The sequence below is a fragment of the Anser brachyrhynchus genome, assembly GCF_964034855.1.
Source record: "Anser brachyrhynchus genome assembly, chromosome: 3".
Classification (NCBI taxonomy): domain Eukaryota; kingdom Metazoa; phylum Chordata; class Aves; order Anseriformes; family Anatidae; genus Anser; species Anser brachyrhynchus.
Genome location: NC_137696.1, coordinates 122,686,167 through 122,709,124, shown reverse-complemented (window position 1 = coordinate 122,709,124; position 22,958 = coordinate 122,686,167). Strand labels below are relative to the sequence as shown.

Here is a 22,958-nt window from a genome sequence, read left to right as displayed (position 1 = left end):
TTTAATTTTGGGATCTAGAGGGGGTCACTATTTCAGCTCCATTATCTCATTTTCTACCATTTCTTCCGTTCTGGGTTACGGAAGGTCCTCTGATGTGCTTCAGCTGAGCTCGCTTGGGCATCTGCCCCCAACACTGTCCCCTCTCATAGCAGGAATCACAGGGGCTTGCTTAGGTGTCAACACCAACTCTGAGTCAACTGGACTCCATGGGACGAGGTGGTGGTGGGACAGAGAGTAGTAGAGTAGCAATACTTCCCAAAAAATCCTATACATTTATTAGGATTCCAGCCACACCTTGTCTCCCCAGTCACAGAATCACAGAATCATTAAGGTTGGAAAAGCCCTCCAAGATCCTCTGGTCCAACCATCCCCCTACCACCAATGTCACCCAATAAACCACGTCCCTAAGCACCACGTCCAACCTCTCCTTGAACACCCCCAGGGATGGTGACGCCACCACCTCCCTGGGCAACCCGTCCCAATGCCTGGCTGCTCTTTCTGAGAAGAAATGTCTCCCCATTTCCAACTTGAACCTGCCCTGGTGCAACTTGAGGCCATTCCCTCTAGTCGGTCCATCCTGCATGGTAGGGATGGACTTCCAAAGCAGAAAATGCTCATGTCATTGACTCCTGACTACCTGCAGAGAAGCAGCTGGGAAATGTCACTTGCTTTGCCTGGTAGGAAAGTCAGTGGAACTGTCAGAGGTTGTTCCTCTAGGCGTAAAGGCATTTGAGTACTTTTAGTTTCTGCCCCCTTGGTCCACATCTCCTTGGAGGAGATACAGGTGCCTCACATGAGTTGTGGAGGCTTAAATTTGAAATGTCCAGAGGAACGTAAACGGATGTGGCATCCAAACCCACTCTGAAAAAAAGCCACCACATATGCCTGCAGCATTATGAAAACCTTCACCTACATGTATCATGAATCCCACAGTGCAAACGTGTTTTTTTTTTTAACGTAACTCAAGTGTACAAGAGTCCTTGTACACAAAATTAAAAATCTCTCTTTGATTTCCAAGTCTTCGTCCCTATCCCTGTTCCAAGCCCTTGAAACACAGGAGTGAATAGCTTTTTGTAATTATGATTTTAAGATAAATTTTTCCTTCCTTGTGATGTTCCTTATTAGGTGACCTCTTTTTGATCAAATTTTCAGCGACCTTCAGCTGAAGGTAAGCTCAGTCGTAGGAAATACCTTGTCAAAGAGGGAATCCTTGCTGAAGGTGTAAGCTGCTGAAGACAGAAGATGTGAGTGGAAAGTGGTGGTCAGGGCTAATAAGCCAGCATTTGGCATGATCATGTCACTGCTTCATCGCACGTAGCAATTTCCACTTAGCCCTGTACCTGCCAAATCCAACCCATTCTCATGGCAATGCCCTTTTCCCTTCGTTGCAAGCAATCAGTGAGGGGAAAACGAGGGTTACAAGCTCAGCTATAGAAGTGGGTTTCTGGTAATTTTACCTTCTTCTGGTCTTCCATGCTCCACATCTCAGTAGATGCATCGTGGATATATAGATATGAACAGTCAAAATAGGAATGTGTGTCATGAAATTAAAAGTTAAGTGAACTTAATAACCTGAAATACAAAAAATTTACTTGAGATGAGTTGCTGGTCTCTGAACTGTCATTAAATCAGACCACAAAATCATAACAACATCCTGCAATGACATAAAGCACCAGCCGATGAAGATTTCTGCCAGTAATATTCAAGTGAGGTGATTGAGCAGGGACCTGATTAGTTCCTTTTGGCTTGAAAGTGCAATGAATCTCTAAGAGGCTCCTGATTTTCTCCAGGTTCTGGAGGACTGAAGACAAATTTGAGTGAAAAGTCCTCTTTTTTCTGCTTGGTTACATGGCTTCAGGAGAGGCTTCTCTCAGGGCATTCCTCCACAGAGATTTTGATCAGACTGGTTTCATGGACTTTTTTGGCCATAAAAATAGCTTTAATTCCAAAATTGCACCATGCACCTGAGAGCTGAGGATGCTTCTGGGGAAACAGCATGTGCACTGGCCTTTCCCCTCCAGTTTGTGGCTGATCTCTGGTGACTCATGGACAAGAGAGTCCTTTCTCCTGCTTTAAACTGAGGAAAAAAAAAAAGAAAATGCTCACAAATACTTTATATTTCCTTTAGACCCCCTGTTGCCCAGAGGAGGCCTAGGCAAAACACAGTGCAGCAGGGCCATGGAGATGGCGTACCACGCATGTCCATGGAGCCTACCCAGGAGAAAAGCTGCTCCAGGGTCTATGCAGAAGGCAAGGTCAGAGCTGGGACCGGAGACCAACACTCCTACAGTATAATTCAGGCAGGGACAGCGGGCCCAAAGCTGAGCTAAAATGGGACTCCTGTGGAGAGAGGCCCAAGGCGAGGCTGGTTGTGACCAGTAAGGCCTCGTAGTACCCAAAGGGCCCTGACAGGGTGTGCATGGGTTTTCCAACTGTAGAATGTGTCAACATGGGATCTCAGACAGGAATGGGGAAAGCCTCCCAGCTCCTTGCACCCTGCGGCCCACCAGGAGGACTTCCCGTGGGCATCTACTTTTCCCCTGCCCATCCACTTCAGTACATAGGGATCCCCTAGGCAACGTAGGGGTGGATTGTGTAACTGAAGCAAAAGGAGGTTAAAGCATGAAATCCCATGTCCTGTCCTCATTTTGAAACCCTGGTTGGCTGCCTGACTTTGCAGCTTTCTGATCTCTGTCATTTGATCTGTGTGAGGCACGTGGACCTGTCTCTTCAGATGAGTTTGTGGTGAGAGAACATTAATATTAGAAAGCGGGGAAGGGAAAAAAAAAAGCTGTCTGATCATTTTTTTTTCTTCTCTCTTTTTTTTTCCCCTTATCGCTTTATCTGTCTGAACAAACTGTTAGTTGACTTGGGATCCTGATGACGTGGTACCTGCCCTCCCATTTCTGGGGGTAGACGGAAGGAAGTGGGCTAGATAAATTAAATACCAACTCCTAACCTTGGGTCAGGTAAGCCAGCTTTATGCAATGGAAAAGGTGGTAGTGGTTGAACTGCACTATAAAAAGGGCACCACGACTGGCTTTGAGGCACACACAGGCTGAAAGAGGTCTCGGAGAAGAAGAACCTGTGTGCTCTGTCACCGTGTGCGCTCGCCTACAGCAGAAGAGAGGTTGCAATGGCTTTTGCCAGCTACGCTGCAGTGGTAAGTCCTTATATCTGGTGTAGGTGCTCAGATATCCTATTAGCTGCAAGACAAAAGCTGAATGCAGGTCCCGTGGTGTAGGAGCAACTCTTGTTGGTCTTAGTGAGAACTGAATGGGTTGTGAGGTGTTTGATACAGCTTTCTGACCTAAGCTTTTGCAAGTAGATTTGGTTCTTGACTGCCGAGGCAAGCTGTGTCCAAGATGTGACCAGCCTGGCTGGGGAGGCAGCGGGCTGTTATTTATCTGTAAGGGCATCATATGCGACTGGGAGAGACAGGCCTTTTCTTAGAGAACTTGCTATCAAAATTGTTGAAAGTTGAGAAGAGAAAAGGAGGAGGCACTGTGAAGTGAATGCCTTTATTCTTAAATTCCAGCCTGGGTAGTATTTTGCAGCACTGTCAACTCTGGATATTCTTAAAAAATTTGCATTTATCTTTTTTTTTTTTCCTGAAACCCTTGCTCCTGGAAATGGACCGAGAATATCAGATTTCTTTGAAAAAAGCATTATTTCCAGCAAGTGGCTTCTAGGTGGCCAACTTTTCCTGGCCTAGGACAGCATAAGGCTTACCTGGAGGTCTAAGCTTAGGGATGGGGTCAGGTGAGTCCTTACCCCACCTTGTAGACCAAAAGACATTGCTGTTTGTCTCTGGAGGAGGAGGATGCTCATTGGAGAGATGGTCTTATTGGTGCAGTGCCAACTATGAGTCAGCATTTGAATCAGAATTTAGCCTCTGTTACGATGAGTATTATTCACATACTTGCACTATTTTTCCATGCTCACCCAAATGAAAGTATGAAGATCAGCCACTGCCCATTGATGGTCCAGTCTAGTCAAGCCATGCTTCCTCGTGCTCTCTCCCAGCTGAGCAGAGACAATGATACCTGTTTCTCCTCCAGTTCAGGTCACTCCTTTTGGTGCTGGTTCTAGCACTCACCGTAAGGAGCTCGCCTCACGGGAGGGTAGCTCATCCTCGACCCAGCAAGCACAGTGGCTCTGAGAGGCTTAATGAAGACTGCCAGAAGGATCCCAAATTCCCTACAGTGGTGAAAGTTGACATTCGCATCAGCCGTTCAGATTCTGCCTTTAAGATGATCCATGATGTCAGGAACCGGTCTCTCGCTCCCTGGGATTACAGGTAACTCTTTAGATAGTATCTAAAACGCAACAGCTGTGCTACACATCTGTCCTTTGTGGTAAAAAATGGCTTGTTCTTAGTATATGCCTGGAGTCTTGTGAATATCACAAGCTCTTCTTGACACACACATTCATTTTGGTGTTGGGTGGTGTTTCTTCACAATAAACTGCAGTGCAAAGGGACATAATTGGAATGGTTTCTAATCGCCAGTCTTTGTCAAGGAAAAGAAGAATGTCAGTACATTGTAATTTAACATTTTCCTGACTGAAGCAAAGTTTTGACTGCTGAAATTAAAACAAATGAATATGAATGGTCCAGTTGCTATCAGTTCTATATTTCAATCAGCTCCACTCCATTCATATACTAAAAAGATATGGCAATATTAGTTACCAAAATTGATTCCACTCATAGATAATAGTTCTAAAAATGTTAAGGAGACTGAAATTCTTTTGTCATGTTTCATAATGAAGATATATAGGTAAATGGTACAGTGCTTTCATGGAGGTAAAAAAGATCCTACCAAAACACGTGCACAGGCAAATAGCAAACTCATAAAACCCTTTTGTGTCCCTGTCCCCAGGCTCGACGAGGACCCCAACCGCTTCCCCCAGGTGATCGCTGATGCCAAGTGCCGCCTCTCCGGCTGTGTGAACACACTGGGACAGGAGGACCACAGCCTCAACTCCGTCCCCATCAAACAGGAGATCCTCGTCCTCCGCCGGGAGCAGCAGGGCTGCCCGCCCACCTACCGCCTGGAGAAGAAGCTCATCACGGTGGGATGCACGTGTGCTGCTCCGGTCGTCCGCTACCAGTCCTAGGAGGAATTAGCAGTGGGTGCAGCACTGGGAAGAAGGGGTCTCTCCTATGAACACCTCACAGGAGGAATCCCAGGTGCCCACTTTGCATCCCAGGAATTCAGCGTGACTTTTCCTTTCCGAACCTGAGAGTACTGATTCTTGTTGTTCATTTGTGGATTTTAGCACGGGAATTGCCAGTAGATAATGGTGGAGGGGGGAAAGGGAAATGGAGGAAAAGTTGTGTTTGTGACAGCAAGCAGGGAGGGGGTAAAGCAGTGCTTTCTTTTTTCACTGCAGCTCATATCAGTTTGGTGAATCAAATGAATTACAGTTTCAAAAGGTGATCTCGGCCGTAAATTGCCCAAATATATAGACGCCAGTCAACACTGTCACAAAAATCCCCACTCCTGCACCTTCTCCCTCCATTCCTCATCCCCTTTTTCTCCTCCAGCCGTCACTGCTCCCTCTTCTAGTGTACATCTGGCATAAGTGCCACCAGGCCTGGTGCTCATCACACTCTGCTTTTTTGTTACTGCTGCTTCATGGACTTCTTTGTCCATGGAGTCAGCAGCTGCTGACTTATTGCAGAGCAATCTGAGAGAGACTTGATCCCACTTTGAGTGGTAAAACAGTAAAGAACTAATAAGTGTTTATATTTCTATTTATATTTTCTATTTATGACTATATTTATGGCTTTGTATGTGCTGAGAGTATCCAAAACCTGGTAAATGTTTATTTGTATTTATTCAATAATTTATCAGCTGAATAAAATAAAATCAGTATTTTATTTAAAAGAGTGTTGTTTCATGATAGCTCAAAATGAAAGCAGACAGGGAACGGGTTTGTGCTGAATAGCACTGCGAGATTTCAGCACAGATCAGGCTTTGTCTGGTGCAGTGGTATGAGTAGGAGGGAGGGCAAGAGAACTTGCAGTCCAAACAGATGAAAAGATGCAAAAAAAGGGCTGAAAACAATGAAGTGAGGTTACACAGGCAATGGAGCCAGTGGGGGTTCTCCAGGGGCGGTGGGAAAAGAGGTGGGGGACATTGCATTGGAGGGCTGAAATTTGGGATGGGGTCTAGCCCGGTTCACGGGAGCTGGGAAAAGTCTGTCCTGTCCTCTTCCAACCAAGATGTCATGCCCTCTCCATTCCTTCTCCTCCACAAGCTGGATGGCTGGCTGAGCAGGAATGCAGGGAAATGAGCAAAGGCAGCTTCATCTCACTGCTCCTTAGCCAGCCTGACCTAAAAGCAGGGGGTGAGGAGTCCAAACATCAAGGGAAAAAGCAAGAAACAGCCCCATTGAGGTGATCTGTCTCAGGAATGGTGGAACTGTTGTTGAAAGTATTATTCTCTCCCCCAGCTATACAAGGAGCACAGCCTGGCAGTTCAGACTTGCTGTCTGTTATCTTATCAGATTTTGTTGTAGTTCGTGGTGGTTGGTTTTATTATTATTATTTTTTTTTTCATCTTTCATGTAAATGTGGCGAGATCCAGCGTTACCTCTGACTTTCTTCTGCTGGTGAGGGCGTGAAGCCTCTATTTCCTAGTTCACCTGCATTTACACCTGGGTAACCTTGCGTGCAGGTACTCATATTTCATTTCAGCCGCATTTAAGCCCCTTTAGATTAGGTACAGGTAGACCCCAGGAGGCCTCCTTGTTTCTCCCCCCGCATAATTCACGAGTCATCGGGTCCAAACCTTTCCCCCCATGCTTGTTTGTCAAGCAGGGTGTATCTCCTGGGAGCCTCGCCGAGCCAAGTAAGACAAGCCCCGGGCGGCGTGGCGGGGAAACCATCTCCTTCAGTTACAAGCAGCCGTACTCATCTGCGGCAGCGGCTGTTTTGTTATGACCACTGAGCCCTTCATGTGGTGGGATGCGAACCCGGGGAGGCGTTCTCAGAGTGCTCCTCTTACAGTAACCGCTGACCAGGAAGTCGCACGCCGACACCCGGCCCGCGCTCGTGACCTATTTCTCTCCCTCTCGATCAGCATCGCCTGTGGGGTTGTCCTCGCTTGCTTTGCGGGGAGAAAATTAGCCTGAAGGTCTCTCTCTGCTTGTAATTATGGGAGCTGGACGGGTGAAAACTCCCGTGCTGATGCTCCTGAACACCAGTCAGCTCACCCTAAGGTTTGCTCTAATGGGATGAGTGGTGAAGTAGCTAATTAAGACGGTGCAGAAGTAGTTACTAAAGGAAGTCTCGCCCATGGGTCGTGAGGTTTTGCAGCCAGCTCTGTCAGCTACAAACCACACACCTCTCAGCGAGGCGTGCGCTCGTGTGGGGATTGTTTCTAAATAAAACCGACAGCAAGGGTTATTTCCTCCTAACAGCATCATTCTTAGAGTGCAGCTGGTTGTAAATAAGCCTCTAGCTCTTTTTTTTTTTTTTTTTTTTTTTAACTGCTGGCTTTTGTGTCAAGGTAGGTGGTTGGCTTTGATTCCCAGCAATCTAAGAACGTGGGGCAAATGCCATCAGGCTTCCTGTAAGCAGCACGGCCATATTGGCATCGCGGGCAGGCATGTTTAACAGCTGAGCACCACCAGCCTTTGGCTAAGGGCTCTTCCTGTTTTCCCTCCCCGTGCAGCCACAGAGGCCTTCAGTCAATACACCCAGCCTAGCTCTGGGTTGTCCCAAGAGCAAATCCCCTCCCCTGCTCCCCGTGCAGCTGGGCATCCCCTGGCTCTGAGGTGTTAGAGCGGCCTTCAGGGGCTCGGTTGTTTCACCAGGAGGACAAGACACTGCTCTAGGTGTAGAAGCAGGCCCACTGTGCCCTCTCGTAACTCGCTGAGCTAAGCAAGCCGCGGTCCCAGGTTGGTGTCTGAGCCTCGAGGCCTTTCTTATTCCTTTCCTTTTCTGCTTGCCTCTCCCTCACCTCTGCTCCCTGTCCTCCTGCTCGCTCCCCCCCCTTGGGCTGTGCCCATTTGGCAGTATTTGGAGCTCAGGCAGGAGTCCCCTTGTGTGCAGCAGCTCTCAGGGGACGGTGAAGATAGCAGATCGCAGAGACCCCTGCATAAGCATGGGCTGGGAGGCACCCCAGTGACGTGAGCCCAGGTCAAATGCCTTCTCCCAGATTTGTGCTGCGACCTGTGGATGTATTTTCCTGCTGGTGTGAACAAGGCTTCTCTGGACTGCCACTACAAAAAAGACAGGGACCTTCTGGAAAGAGTCCAGCGGAGGGCCACAAAGATGATATGGGTCCTGGAGCATCTGCCCTATGAGGAAAGGCTGAGAGGCCTGGGGCTGTTCAGCCTGGAGAAAAGAAGACTGAGAGGGGATTTTATTAATGTTTACAAGTATCTTAAGTGTGGGAGACAGAGGGACTTGGCCAACCTCTTTTCAGTGGTTTGTGGGGACAGGACAAGGGGCAATGGCCACAAGATGGAGCACAGGAAATTCCGCACCAACATGCGAATGAACTTCTTCACGGTGAGGGTGACGGAGCACTGGGACAGGCTGCCCAGGGAGGCTGTGGGGTCTCCTTCTCTGGAGATATTCAAGGCCCGTCTGGACGCCTGCCTGGGCAGCCTGCTGTAGGGAACTGCTTTGGCAGGGGGGTTGGACCCGATGATCTCTGAAGGTCCCTTCCAACCCCTACAATTCTGTGATTCTGTTACCCTTGACAAGAAGCAAATGTTCTTGGGGGTGCTCAAAAGCACTACAGACCAAGTCAGCCTGTTTCCCAGAACTATTTTTTTTAAAAGTGCATAGAAATTAAATAAATATAAAAAAATCAAAAGTAGCAACCTATAGGGCTCATGACACAAACCAAGAACTGCGCAAGCCCTGTGTTTGCTAAGCCAAGGGAGCAATGGCTTGGCAAGCCAGAAGTAGACACGGCTCGTTGGGAATTAGGCCTAACAGACAAAACTCTGAGGGGATGAATGGTTTGCTGGTCAGGCTTATGGGGATCTATGGTGTGGTGACAGCGCAATGAATGCAGGTGATGGGGTGAGTTTCCACATCAGCTGTGAGTCCCGTCTGTCCTGCAAGATGGCCTGACAGGCCCAGAGCAGAAACCTGTGCCCATGTCACCATCAGAGGATAAAATGTGAGCCTTGCCTTGATTTCCCTCCCTTGCCCCTTAACCTTCTTACCTTCTTCCACAACTTCTTTGCTCTCTGATAATTATTTTTAAACTTGTGCTTCAGAAGATTCTAGGCGAGTGGTCCAGGACTACATCTTGTACAACACTGTTCCGTTCTGGCTTTCTGTGAAACTTTTTTTTTTCTCTTTATTTATTTTTCCTTCAGAGAACTATCTCTTTTTATTTTTTTATTCCTTCTCTCCTCCCCCCCCCCCCCTTTTTTTTTTTAATCTCCCTTGTAACTTCAACAAAGGATTAAGAGTACATCAGATGCTCTTTGGGGGTCATGAACTAAGCAGGCTCCACTCAGTATTTTCTGGACATAGCTTTCTATGAGTGAGAATCGATAGTTTTTCTATCAAGTACAAAGCATTATGTTTCTGCTTTTATCTACATTCTTACTAAGCACAATTTGTTTGTATCGTGATCAAGGTTCCCTGTTCCAGTAAATGAGTAGCGATGGATTGTCTTCTAAGTAGCCCTTATTATTTTTTTTTGGTTTGCTTTTTCTTACCAACTTTAGAGATCTGTACTGTACTCACTTATCTTGACCCCCTTCACATGGTAAGGCTTGCCAGCAGTTGAATTTATCATCTTTCACAAGCATCTGGCATCTTCCCATCTTGCTGTGGTAACTGGCACCGATGAGTGTCGTTATCTGATCATTTGCCACACAAATCCAACCTCAAGCTTCTCTTGCTGCTGTGTTTTACTCATAGATTTCCAAGCACGCTGACTGGTAAGCCTTTGCTGCTTAAATTTTGCAAGCTGACATGAAACTGAGATGTGAAGCAGTGCTGGACTGGAAATCTCTTTTTGATGAAGAGTTTTTTGCAGCAATTTCCACCCCCGCCCACTATGGTATCATGAAAGGACAGCAAATCAGCAGGAATTTGCATTGAAACACTCCAAAACAAGCAAGAGCAAGCATTAACTGTTGAACCTCAAACTGATATGGCTGTGCAAGGGTGAAAGAGGGGTCCTGCTCTCCCCAGTCCCCTGCTGTGAGAGCTAAGGACTGTAGCTGTGAATGTTTGCCCAGAGAAACAAAGCACTGATTAGGTCACCTCAGAGTCAGGTGCATTGGTTCGGGATTGCCCTGCACCTGGTCAACTGGGTTTAGCAAGGCAAAGAAAGACGTCTTAGCTCATGATGCCAGAATTTCCAAGGGAACTTACAGCAGGATGGAACGTAGTCCTGGGGCCAAATGAATCCAGGCAGTCATCCTATGAAATGCTTCTGCAGAGCATGCACATCACCCACATACCTGGCAGAGGAGAGCATGAAGCTGGCACAAGGCCAAGTAAATAAAAAATGGTTGTGTCCTAAGACCCAGATTTCATCGGGTTGGTAAATAAACGGTCCGAGGGAGGACGACGCTGCTGGAAGAGGGACTGGGGCATCTTTGCAGCAGAAAGATGTCTGCGTTTTGGTGCTTCAGCTGCATGACCTGGTTCTGATTTTTTCCACATTGTAGCTCTCTCAGAATTGCTAAGAAGTCTCTATTACTCATGTGCCAACCCCAGCTAAGCTTCATATCACTACCAGGTAAGGATGGGCCCTTCATTTTGACTGTTAGAAGTTACTTGGGCTGCTGCAGATAATTTACCAAAGTTACAGAATCACAGAATTGTAGGGGTTGGAAGGGACCTCGAGGGATCATCGGGTCCAACCTCCCTGCCAAAGCAGGTTCCTTAGAGCATATATATGCTCTTCCTTCTATAGTTCCTTCTATATCAGGTGGTAGGACGCTGTGAGGTTATCTAATGGACCACACAGACAGCTTTATTTCAGTCTGGACTGAAATTTATTTGACTTCTTGAAAACCTCAGGGTTTTTCACCTCCCTGAGAGCAGCAAACAAAACATCCGGGTCTTTGCAAAGCAGCCTGCCCTTTGAAACACGGAGCATTGCCAGGTTCCTCGCTGTGTTTTTGGCAGTCAGTTCTGCGCTTAATACTCTTGGGACAGCCAACGGGGTGAACTTCGGGACCTGCAGGAGACCTTAAGGAGCAATAGCTGGAGATAAGGTAGGAAACGAGCAACGTTAGGATCTCATATACTGCTAGATGCCTATATACAGGCAAAGCTTTGTTTGCATTTGATAGAAATTTAAGCATGGACAGGACTTCATTGTTTTGGCTGCAGATACTGTGATTGCTCACAGTTTATTAACATTTTCCAGGCCCAGTGTATATCTGCTAGGTCAAAGGATGCTACGAAATGCCTGGCTGTGCTGTGAGTTTACGCTGTACAAGCTGACCCACCTGATTTTGCCTAGAGTAGATGAGGGAGGGCTTAGGTTCGCTGGCACAGCTGGTGGGAATAACTCCCCGCAGGAACAGCTGGGATGCTAACATCTCCAGTTAGCACAGCTGGATGTGGGGAAGATGCTTTCACCAGAAAGGGCCTTGCCTCTCATTTGGGATTTGCATTCCCTGAGCTCTGTGTCTTTGGAAATTGTGTACTTTCTGTTACGTTTGCCCATGGCGTTTTGTTGGTGCTGGAGAACGTCACACATAACCCCGAGGCGGCAGCAAACAAAACACCCGTGTCTTCGCAAACCAGCCTTCCCTTTGAAACACGGAACATTTTCATCTGGGTGCATCTAAATCAAAATACCTGCAGCGTGAGACTTCCACCCACGTAAGCGTCCTCACGGCCGTGGTAGAAGTGCTGTGTCAGTGCGCTCTACTTCGAAGCACTGACTGCTGGCAGCAAATGCATTGGAAGGACGTGAGCGTGGAGGAAACTGCAGCTGCGGTTAGCAATAACCATTTTCTCTCACCAGCAGTTAATTAGTTCAGTTATCCACCTAACTCATGCCCTGTTCCTTGTCTACCTGGTAGTAACCAGCATTAAGCTTCACAGTATAAGTGCATTCTCCATTCTGGGGGAAGGAGTTTTCCTTTCCACTGAAGAAGCACTCAGTGTTGCGTTGAACCTTTCTTTGCAAATTCCTTTCCAATCAGATAATGGGGTGGACAACTGGGTAATCGCCCGCTTTGCTTTATTTTTTTGCTGGTCTGTTTTTACTGTCAATCTGTGTAGTGCCATTCGGTAAATCATTTTCCTCCAGGTGTCTTTAGTTTCTCTATTGCTAAAACGGTGTTAACGATGCAAACCCTAACTCCTCTATATGCTTTATGTTCTACTGAAACAGAGCTAGATGTTATCATGAGGATTTTTGGTTTTAGTTTCATGCTAATCTGTTATATGGTCCTAATGGAATGGAGTGATTTCTTGCTTTATGAGAAAAGGTTTCTTCAGAAAGGAAGGAGAACACCACAGAGTTATTTTGCTGATTTTTTATTGCATAGAATCACAGAATCACAGAATGGTTTGGGTTAGAAGGGTCCTTAAAGATCATCTACTTCCAACCCTCTGCTATGGGCAGGGACGCCTCCCACCAGACCAGGCTGCCCAAAGCCCCATCCAGCCAGGTCTTGAACACTTCCAGGGATGTTCATCCACAACTTCTTATTGCATGAAGATAAATAAACAGACGCTATATTATTTTTTTTCCCACCAGCATAAATAGAGTTAAATAAATAGACTTTTCAAAGTGTTAACTAAAGATGTGTAAAGAGTTCCCATTACTCCTTCAGTGAAGCATGTGAAAGGATCCAGATTCTGAATTCAGAGTTTTAAAAGGGAAAAGGATTTGGAACAAAAACAAAACCAACCAAACCAAAAGCACAAAACTGAGAATCTAGCTAATCATTATGGCTTGATTCCATTCTGCAGAGATTTTCATCGATGTTAGGCAAGGAAGTCCTCCTGCTGTGGCTCCCTGCTCTTGTACCACAGGCTCCCTTTAAGCCTGGTGCTGGATCAAGGGGGTGACACAAGTGCAGCCCACGGTGATAATTTTCTTCTCCAGCCGGTACGAGTGGTGGCAGCCCCTCAGCTCCCGGCGGAGGACGAGGATCTCCTGATTGATGGGGACGGAGTTGAGGCTGTGGTCCAGCTGCCCGGCTGAGTTCACGCACCTGGAGTGGCGGCACTCAGCATCAGCAATCACTTGGGGGAAGCGGTTGTGGTCCTCGTCAATCCTGTAAGTTGACACGAAAGGATAGGGAAGTATTTGCAGTAGAAATGCTGCTGCATCTCTGTAGGCATGATAGTCTGGATCATTATGGGCTCCCAGCCTAGGAACCTGTATGCACTGGAAGGCTGCCTATGAAGGGCAGTAGACCCTCTGCTATTTCTGCTTTTTAAGTATAACTAGAGTATAAGTAAGTGCATACTGCAGGTTTTTAAGTGCGAGGACTGCAAGCAACTGCCTTAGCAGAGGACTTGCTTCAAATAGGCACTGACTTTGAAAGAGTGATTAGAAGTGGCTAGAGTTTCACAACATGTTGGACTGACTGACGAACCCAAAGACCTTCAGCTTTCCCCCAGAACATGAAATGTTCTTAGGGCCTGATGCTGGTGTTATTAAACCACCACTGACTTTAGTGCTATGTCAGACCTCCAAGGTTTTTGATCATCTCTTAGGTAAAGAATACATTTTATGATAAGATCTACTCCAGTATGCACATAAAATAATTAAATTACAAAGGCAATTTGCTTTGTCTTCTGCCTAGACCATACTTTTGCTCTGTCCTCCTTTTCTGTGTTGATTAGCTTTCAAAGAGGATTGTATGGTCTGTAGATATTGCCCAACAGTGCGATATCTATCCTCTCAACAGTGAAGTAGTGAAAGATGTGGGCATAGCCTCTGCATCCCTCTTGACCAAGGCAGTCATTTCTAGACCACAGGGTCAGAGATCGTACCTGTAATCCCAGGGAGCCAGCGAGCGTTTGCTGATATCAAGAGTCACTTTGTTATCCTGGTTCATGTTGCTGATGCTTATGTTGACTCTCACAGTTTGAGGGAACTTAGCGTCTTTTTGGGTCAAGCATCCAGCATCTGCTTGCTTGAAGAGGCTCTCCGGCTTGAGCCCGGGCCGTATCACCTTCCCGTAGGCAGAACTGCTGGCTGACAGCATGGCCAGCAGCATTAACAGCAGAGAGCTGGACTGAAGACAAACGGTGTATTTAGGACACAATGCCATACAGCTGCAGTAACACAGCTCTTCCGTGGGGCTGGGAAGAGTCAGCCTAGCTGGTAGTTAAAAGTCCATGCTGTGGGTTGGGGAAATTAGGGGAAAACATGCCAAATATCACATCCGTTTCTGCACGGACTAATTCTTACAGTGCTGAAAGATGTGGTATTCACTCAGTTGTAATTTGGTGATACGCAAAATCTCGATTATAAAAAATAATTATACAAAACAATTGTACAAAATAATATAGATAAGAGAGAACAGAAAGAATATAGCAACAAAAAGACACTGAGTTTTCAATTTATATCGTGACTTGGGTTTATGTGGCAGAAGCTCCATTCCCTAATAAACATGTACAGTCTCATTGCTGTCCCATGCTGGTGCTATTCAGCAGCTTCCTGTTTCAGTCCTTTTCAATATTTCGTGATTTTAACAAGCATTTAAAAGGTTGGTGCCCCATTCCTGACAGTCAGCTATTAGAATTTAAATATGTCCCTATTAAATTAGGGGAAAACAAAACACATGGCAAGTTCTTACCAGAGAAGCACGAAGGTTCGGAGACATCCTCCTTTTCTTACTGCAGCTGATGCTTGTGCTGGGCTCTGTCGAACCGAAGGTGTCTGGGTGCACTTGCTGCTGGTCTTTTTATAAGGGCTTTTGTGCTGCCCTAGATAAGGGGAGTAGGTGTTTTTTTTTTTTTTTTCCCAACCTTAACTGTGGTTTCTGACCTTACATTAAAAAGTGTCTGTGTATAAATTCCATAGGTGGAAGACAGGATATGGGCTTACCTTTTCTGAGATCTGCTGGTGATGTCATTGCTTCAGCTATGTTACTCAAGTAGTAACAAAATTCCATGTTGATGTTAGAAAACCACCGAAAAATTGTCACGCACGCTGCAGCGAGTGGATGCAAACTATGCGATTTTGAACTCGGACTACAGCTGACATCTAGTCAAACTCACATCGACGTGCTTCACGGACTCAGCTCGAGATGCTCTAAGTATCCAAAGCACTGCTGTCACCGGCACTGATGGCTTGGATCCATGTGGTGCTTCACCAGTCTGATGTCTTTTTATTCTGAGGTAGGCAGATGTTGGACAGCTGGTGCCCGTCCAGTTGCTCTCCACACTTATCATGTCCTATCACCTGCTTTGATGTCTGAAAACCCAGATTTCTTCTCAAATTTCATTTTTTTCTCAAGTTTCCCGGTCTGGATCAGGTTATTTTTATCGTTTTATATACCTCACCTCTGATATGTCAAATTTGACCAGAATGTTTTGTGATACTGAATTTCCAAATCTGATCATTCTCCATCTGAGAAGCAAAGCCCAAAACACTGCTTTCACTTGCTTTTGAGACTGCTGTATTTTTATTTCCCTTCATGATCTTGTGCTATGCAACAGGGCTGTGATCCTACAATCGCAGTCTGGGACATGTGAAGGATGTAATTAAAACCTCAGTTCCCAGGTTAGGGTTCAAGAGAAACCTTGTGAAGGCTGTGAGATGAAAACTGACCCTCTTGCAGGCAGGAAAAAGGGAAGAAACTGCAGGCATCTGCTCCACGGTGCACTGTGGTGGATAGGTGATATCATGCTGCAATATTGGGAGCTGAAATACCTCTCATCGTGTAGCCCCACGACTGCCTGCGTCCCAACCCTGTGTCCTGGGTGATATTGATCACTGATCATGCAGTTTCTCCATCCTCGTAAGACCAATGTGCTGCAGCTGTACCCTACCCTGTTAGTATTTAAACGTGCAAGGTTTAAATCCCTGTGTTCAAGTGGACAGACTCCATTTGACATGGTGACAAGCAGGATCCATTCTCCAATCCAGAGGTTTGCATTTTCCTAGATTTTCACTAAGATACTGTCAGGGGGCTGCAGTCCTGGAGATGCTGGGCTGCTTCAAGGCTGTCCCTCCTCTTGACTTTGGATGCTTTGGGAATTTACAAAGGGAAACCCTAATACTTTGGTACCAGCTTCGGAGAGATTCCCTTCCTGAGCTTCACTGCAGCTGCTGTGATAGCAACTGCCTCCGTTTTTGTTTCTTTTTTAGGCAGATGCTGATGAGCCCTGAATGCTCATTAAAAGCAACGAGCTTGACCAAGAGACCCTGCCTGCACGGAGGGATGTCTGCATTGATTCTCCTCATCTGCTTTTGGGGATTTAAATTTTAACAGCTCTCTAGCAAACATTTTGGTCGCTGGGATGTATGGGATGCTCTGGGGCTGGGTGCACCTGTGGAATCGTTCAATATCCTTTGGTCAGAGCTCAGAGCTTTACACTTGGGTCAGTCAGCAGCAAAGCAGGGATGTGAACGTTTTGGATAAAGCACACACTGCAGTAGGAACCAGGAACTGGAGTTCTCCTCCCAGGCAAATGTCCCAGCCACTAACTTACGGAGTCTTCTTCCTTCTTCTCCCCAGCAAATACTGCGTGGGGTAGCTAATTAGGACAGCTCAGTGCTTCCCAAGGAGGGGCAGTCCACCCAGAGTGCTGCAAAACCTGGTACGTAAAGGGAGAGAGGCTCAAATCTGTCAGGATGCAGTTTCCCAGGTAATGATGCTGATCCTGATGGACGGTGAGATAGCAGAAATCAGCTACCACCGTGTTCTCTGATGACACTTTCGAGAAGCTGTTTGGAGAGTCAGTAATGAATGAGCACAAAAGTGTTGATGCTGCATGCAGGCTCAGTTTCAGAGAGATTCTCGAAGAAAGGGCTTACATCTCAGAAAGGAGAGGGAGAATATATCCATCCTTCTCTTTAACATTTTCCTTTTAGGAAATATTTCTCATTGTTTTGCTCTGACAGCGGGTGACAAGTTGTCAGGGTGTGCACCTTACAGTAACACTTGGTGTAACAGACTCGACGGTCTGACCCACTCCTCTTCTCAGCTCTAGTTTTCATCCTGTTTGCAGATGAAAACGTTGCAAATTAGCTGTGCTTCATATTTACTCCTGAGTCCAAATTTTCTCAGCTTGTGCAATCCAAAGGAGGTTGCAAACGAGAGTAAAATTTACCTTGCAGTTTCTGGAATAGCCATGACCTAAATCAGCTTGTTTAAAAGATGCTGATGTTTGAAGAGTGACTTGTATAATTCAGTTTCCCTCTTAGAGTTAGAGATGTACAGGTTAACGGAAAAGGTTCCCTCAGAAGGGGTTTTCTCTAATGCCGTTTACTGAAATATCCATTCAAACTGGGTCAGTTAAATTTGCAATTTTAGAAGCAAGAAAGATTTCAAAAGCCTGCAAAGGTAGCGGAAGGTCAGGTTCAACCAGCCTGACCCTAAATCCAGGCTTATCTACTCTAAATGTGTCAGTGGTTTACGTTACCTCAGTACGTGAAAGGTGAATAGTTAAGCATTCAAACACAGCAGACGTAATGCTCTCTGAAATGGTGAAAAACAACAATATAAATAAAAACTTTCCATGGTTTGTTCTGAGCCACGAATGCACGAATTTGCAATTGTCATAGGCAAGATGAGAGGCTCTTAGGAAAAAATACACACCTTGAAATGCTTCCAGCACGTCTGAATTATACAAATGAAACTCTCACATTTCTGATCCTAAGCTTTTTTTCCAGGTTAAAACAATTATTTTCCAATTATTCCTCATCTGGAGTGAAAAGAAAAACTAAGCATGATTTTTCCCATGAGTTTAGAATTTAATGGAGTTTGGTTTATTTTGACATTTACCTCTCTCTTAACTGTTTCATTTCTATATGCAAAAAGGACTGCTTCTTGTGTTTTTTCTATTATGATGTTTAAGGACACATGCAGCAATTGTTTTTATAACCTGTGTGTACGGTCTTTCAGGCGGGTGCCACCGAAAGCACTGTGATATTACAGAGCTGCGTGCTCTGTGACTTCCTATTAGAAGCAAGCAAGAAGCAATTAGCGGCACATTAGTGCCACAGAAACCACACTTATTGGAGAGCTGAAAACAAGGATGCTAAAAAAAAAAGCTTTCTGAAACGAGTGAAAGGTTACCTAAAGCCTTCAAAAGAAATCAAAGCTAGCCCTCCTCTAGCCTCTGGTGAAAGATTAAGTTGTTACTTCAGCACTTTACCCAGCTGAGATCCTTCAGGCATTCAAATAAATTGGCTTTGGTGACACTTTCTCCCCTCAAAGTCACAGTGTGAGTCAGGGGCAGAGTTGATCTTAGCTTGCTGTAAATTAAAATAGAAAAGGCAGATATCCCTTAATACTTTTTTTTTTTTTCTCCTATCACAATCAGTTAATTTTATGCTTCTTTTGGAAAATGACTTTTTCTATTTACATGTACAAAAATATTTACTTTTTTTTTTTTTCCTGATGGAGAGTGTATTTACAGGTACACCTCCTGAGTACGTATTCTTACAAATCCCTGTAAGTCAAGGCAACGCTCCTCCTCTTAATACAAGCACGGCGTGACCCACTGTGCATTGTGGAGGGAAGTTCTTGGAGATCAATGGTTAGGCTGTGTCTGAGGCCAGTGAGTTTCAGAGAAAAACTCAGAACCTGATGGACCAAAGCCCTGAGCACCCTGATTCAACACCGAAGTCGAATTTCAGTTTAAATTAATTGCATTCTTGCTGTGAGTGGGCAGTTGGTTCAGAGACAGCCAGAGGTCCCCTCCAAACTGGTTAAATCACTGCACCTTGGTCCCTCTCCTTGATCTTCACAGGAGACTTGTCAGAAAAAGATAAAATAACCTTTTTTTTTTTTTTTTTTTTCCCTGTATTAAACACCTAAATTCTTCAAGCACATCTAAATGAATATCGGAGTTCTTCATCAGCTGTGGTTGCCATCCGTGGTTGGTACATCTGTTGCGTGATCTAATAGATACTCGGTGTTCAAGGAGTTGACTCAAAGGAAACAGACCGCTCACTTTGGTTTTGGATTGATGTTCGGAGGGACAGGGGAAAGAGAGGGCTTCCAGGTAATGTGAGTTGTACTTAACGAGAAGCCTGCTCTGTAGTAATTAATAGATGATTAATACATAACTGCAGCGTTGTTCAAGTAAGTGAAGAAGGGCTCTAACTGCTCCGCATAGCCAGCTCCTGATCAGCAGCAATATTCCTATTAGAGTTATTGTAGTGCCCAAAGGTTCACTGCAAAGCAGGGCCAAATTAGCAACTAATGCCTAATGGAAGGGACAGTATTTCCTGGCCAACACTGTATTTCTTTGTCTGCATGCAGTTTAGTGAGCATATAACTTGCTTTTCCTCTGGTAGCTTTGGATCTCCTGGGGATGAGGGTTCCCTCAGGGGATGCCAAGATGGAGATGAAAGAAGCAATATGGGGCTGGGCAGAGAAAGGCAAGGTGTGTCCATTTTTTATGTGGCATTTAGCTTTTAGATCAGCTTAACTCTACCGTGAAACTGTACCCTCCCTCACTTCTCAGGGCCCTGAGCTACAGCAGAGAGAAGGAAAAAAAATCATGGTTCTTCATCTGGGAGGCTTGGCTTCAGGAGAAGAAACATCAGGAAATGTGCCGAGCATGAGATTTTGGAGAACTGAAGGAGAATGAAATGGGATGCCTGTGAGGTTGTTTATGGACAGGTCTTCAAAAAGGGTTGGGACTTTGAGGTTGAAAGCGTGAAAGGGGTGGACCGAAAACCTGACAAGTGTGCAATGGATCTGAAATCTTGATAAAGGTGGAACATCTACCAAAGGTAGTTAGTAGGTGGGACCAAGTCTTGAACTGCAAGACCAGCGTTGATGTGTAACAAGAGGAACCAACGGAGGGATTCAGTGATAGTGGAGCTATGGCCAGTTGGGGAAAACAGCTTTAAAAGGAAAAAAAAAACCTTTGTGAGACATTGGCAAGAGTCCACCTAGGAACCCTCTCCAAACCTAGCTGACACAGAAAGCACAAAAAGAAGGTCTGAAAAATGCGGGGACTGCCTGATGAGAGGGAATCTGGCTGATCCCAGGTCCCCAGAGGTGGTAAAGGTCTCCCTCGATCACTTGATTTCATGTGTCCTCTCACGTATTTGTTTTTGTGGTTGTCAGTGATGTAAATGACCAAACAGATTTGTTATCGATTAAAAATCTAATCTCTCTGTCAGTGCTTTATTTTCATGGCCTCTAAGACATCCTGTGGCAATACGGTTCACATCCAATTATAAACTGTACGTGTTAAAAAAAAAAGAAGAAGAAACCTTTTAAGCAGAAACTGGCTCATATTCAAGCTGGCAGAATGGTTTATACAAACAATTAACTCATTTTGAAATTCTCTGTTTGCTGTGTTATCTGCTCGCATCCTGTGTCTCGCCCACACCTTGGCCCTAATGTACGGCAGCAAGCAGGGGGAGAAGGGGTCAAGGTCCCTCCTGCTGCCCCACAGCACTCCAGCGCTCAGCCCTCCTCATCCTCAGCACCACCCCTTTAAAAAACACTTCCCAAATGTCCACCTCAGTTACATCAGATTTCAGATGCTGCAGGCCGAGACGTTTATTTCCCATCCCCAGAGTGCACAGGGACAAGTTGTGCATTTGCCGTTCCCTCTTGGGCCAGGCTTTGAAGATCTTTGATCATCTTTTTTTTTTTTTTTTTCTCTCTGCACAGGAGGATCTAGGCTTGACCCACCCCTCTCTTGCAGTATGGTCCTCCAAGCCCAACACAATCTCCCATGCAGGGCTCTAATTTCCTGGTGCTCGCAGACGATCTGAGAGGCAGGCAGCTGGTAGATAGCACCTCTTCACAACTGCACCACCGAGAAATTCACCTGCTTGCTGAGGACCACACATTCCCAGGCAGTCCCCGTTTCCAGGCAGTCTGTAACCTACTCTTTGGATAATCTTTCTTCATCCTTCTTGGGACCATTGTAATTAAAATTTATCTGAAGTGAAATAAATTCTGAAGTTTGTCGGGAGGTCATTGGTGTATCTTTCGTTATCTCAAAACCAGTTGCCAGCTGCAGATTTGTCAGCTTTTTTTTTTTTTTTTTAATCTCCAGCTACAGCTGCTTCTCTAACTTATTTTGCAGTAAATTAGGTCTAGATGCATTTGAACACTCATTCCAAAATTGAAAATCTGTGGCAAACATTTCACAAAAAAAAAAAAAAAGAAGAAAAAAAAATATTTGAGGGTCAGTTCTTTGCAGCACGTGCTGGACAGGAAAAAAAAAAAAAGATGAATTCTTGTGTTGTTTTAACATTTTTTAAAGTTTTAAAGTTGCAAATAGAAGTTTCTCATTTGTGGGCACAGGCTGTGGGTTTATGTGTACCATCTTCAACAGGACAGCAGATGGGGAGTGCAACAGTGCACAGAGTCATCCGTACATTCATTTATACTCTCCTGGTTGATGCAAAAGAGGAGATATCAGAATACTGGGTGCTGAAATTCCTCTTTTCAAGCTCCTAAACACCTTATGAAGATGAAATTTAGCCTTACCGTAGCCAAACTGGAGAACTCTCCAGTGAGCACACCCACACCCCACGCACCCGTCGTGGGGCACACGCAGACACTCGGTGACCACGAGCCCGCTCCAGCCGCCAGTGTGGAGCCCGCCCTCGCCTCCCTCATGCCGGTCCCCCAGCAGCTGGTTTGGGGGGCACACACCGCTCCTGCCCCATGGCGGGGGGTAGCAGGCCCTGCTGGATCCAGGACCTGATGGCAGGACCCCTCTGACTCCAGCAGCTGGCACCGCAGTAACCACGGGGCCTGCACCCGCGGCCTGACTCCGGCAGCCGGCCCTAAATTCACTCACGCACACCCCCAGGTCTCACCGGTCCTGGCACGCACACACACGGGAGAGAGAGTGCAAATAAGCAGACAGAGTTAAGAAAAGATTTAATGAGGAAATATAAGAAGATTGGATAGAGTGCAGTCATCAGGCACAGGGCTCGGTCAGAGAAGCGTACTGACCGGCCCCATTTTACACACAACCGGCCCTTTTATACCCTTTTCTCCCTATCCCCTGTTGGTTCCTCCTGCTCCCTCTTCCCCTGCCCACCCCCTGGCTTTGCAGGGCTCTGTGGTTTCTGCTCTATTCCTGCCCAGGGACCCTAGGTTCACATCTTATCAGCTGCAAAGTCCGGTTTGATTTTCCTCAAAGCGGTGCCTGTAATTTAATAGCTCATCAACCAGCATGACTGGGAGGTTTTCTTCTTGCCATTGTCTCCAATTTTGTTTTGTCAAGTCAGTGTCTCATCATTTTGCTTATTGTTCCCCCTTTACTTCTAATCGTTCTGATCCAGATATCCTCACTCAGGCAACTTTGCTTGAACCAACATTCCCACTTCGTGTCCCTTTCCTTATCAATTAGTCCAGATTAGACCCAGTTTTGGACCATTAGGTCCAAATTAGACCCAGTCTGGTTCCCATCACTTCTTCCCTTTCTTATTTTCCCTTTGTTGCATTCGAAAAGGTCCTTGACCAGATATTGTAAAGGAGCAAGCACTGTCCTACATACACTGACAATGAGGCTTAGACCTTTGGGAAGATGGAAGGGCTTAACGGAGGAGGGTAGAGAAAGCTCAACAGAAATGAGCATCTGTCCCTGAAATCTGGGACTGGATGGGGATTGAAGTGGAGGAAGGATGAGGAAACATCGTTGGAGAGGAGCAGTCTCCCTGAGATCTCAGTTCACATCTACAAGAGGCACTCAGTGTCACCCTGCGCCGTGCCAATGACAGTGAGGTTTGGGAGCCACTTGGTGGAGCAGGAAGCATCATGGCCACACACAACATCACAAGATCACAGAACGGTTATTGAGCACAGCGTGCCCATGAAAGCAGTGT

At 45.9% G+C, this 22,958-nt stretch overlaps 2 protein-coding genes across 2 annotated transcripts; one reads left to right on the top strand and one right to left on the bottom strand.

The window, feature by feature from the left end:
- The first annotated feature begins 2,625 nt into the window (after window positions 1–2,625).
- LOC308191973 (interleukin-17F-like) lies at window positions 2,626–5,807 on the top strand. Its single transcript, XM_080584946.1, has 3 exons — window positions 2,626–3,163; window positions 4,062–4,300; window positions 4,881–5,807. The coding sequence occupies exons 1-3, from the start codon at window positions 3,137–3,139 to the stop codon at window positions 5,116–5,118; spliced, it is 504 nt and encodes a 167-aa protein (XP_080441072.1). The 5' UTR covers window positions 2,626–3,136; the 3' UTR covers window positions 5,119–5,807.
- A 6,607-nt stretch (window positions 5,808–12,414) lies between these two features.
- Window positions 12,415–14,979, bottom strand: IL17A (interleukin 17A). The gene is made up of 3 exons (XM_080587811.1): window positions 14,770–14,979; window positions 13,961–14,205; window positions 12,415–13,236 (listed from the first exon to the last, which is right to left on the bottom strand). The coding sequence occupies exons 1-3, from the start codon at window positions 14,794–14,796 to the stop codon at window positions 12,999–13,001; spliced, it is 510 nt and encodes a 169-aa protein (XP_080443937.1). The 5' UTR covers window positions 14,797–14,979; the 3' UTR covers window positions 12,415–12,998.
- Between the last annotated feature and the right edge of the window lie 7,979 nt (window positions 14,980–22,958).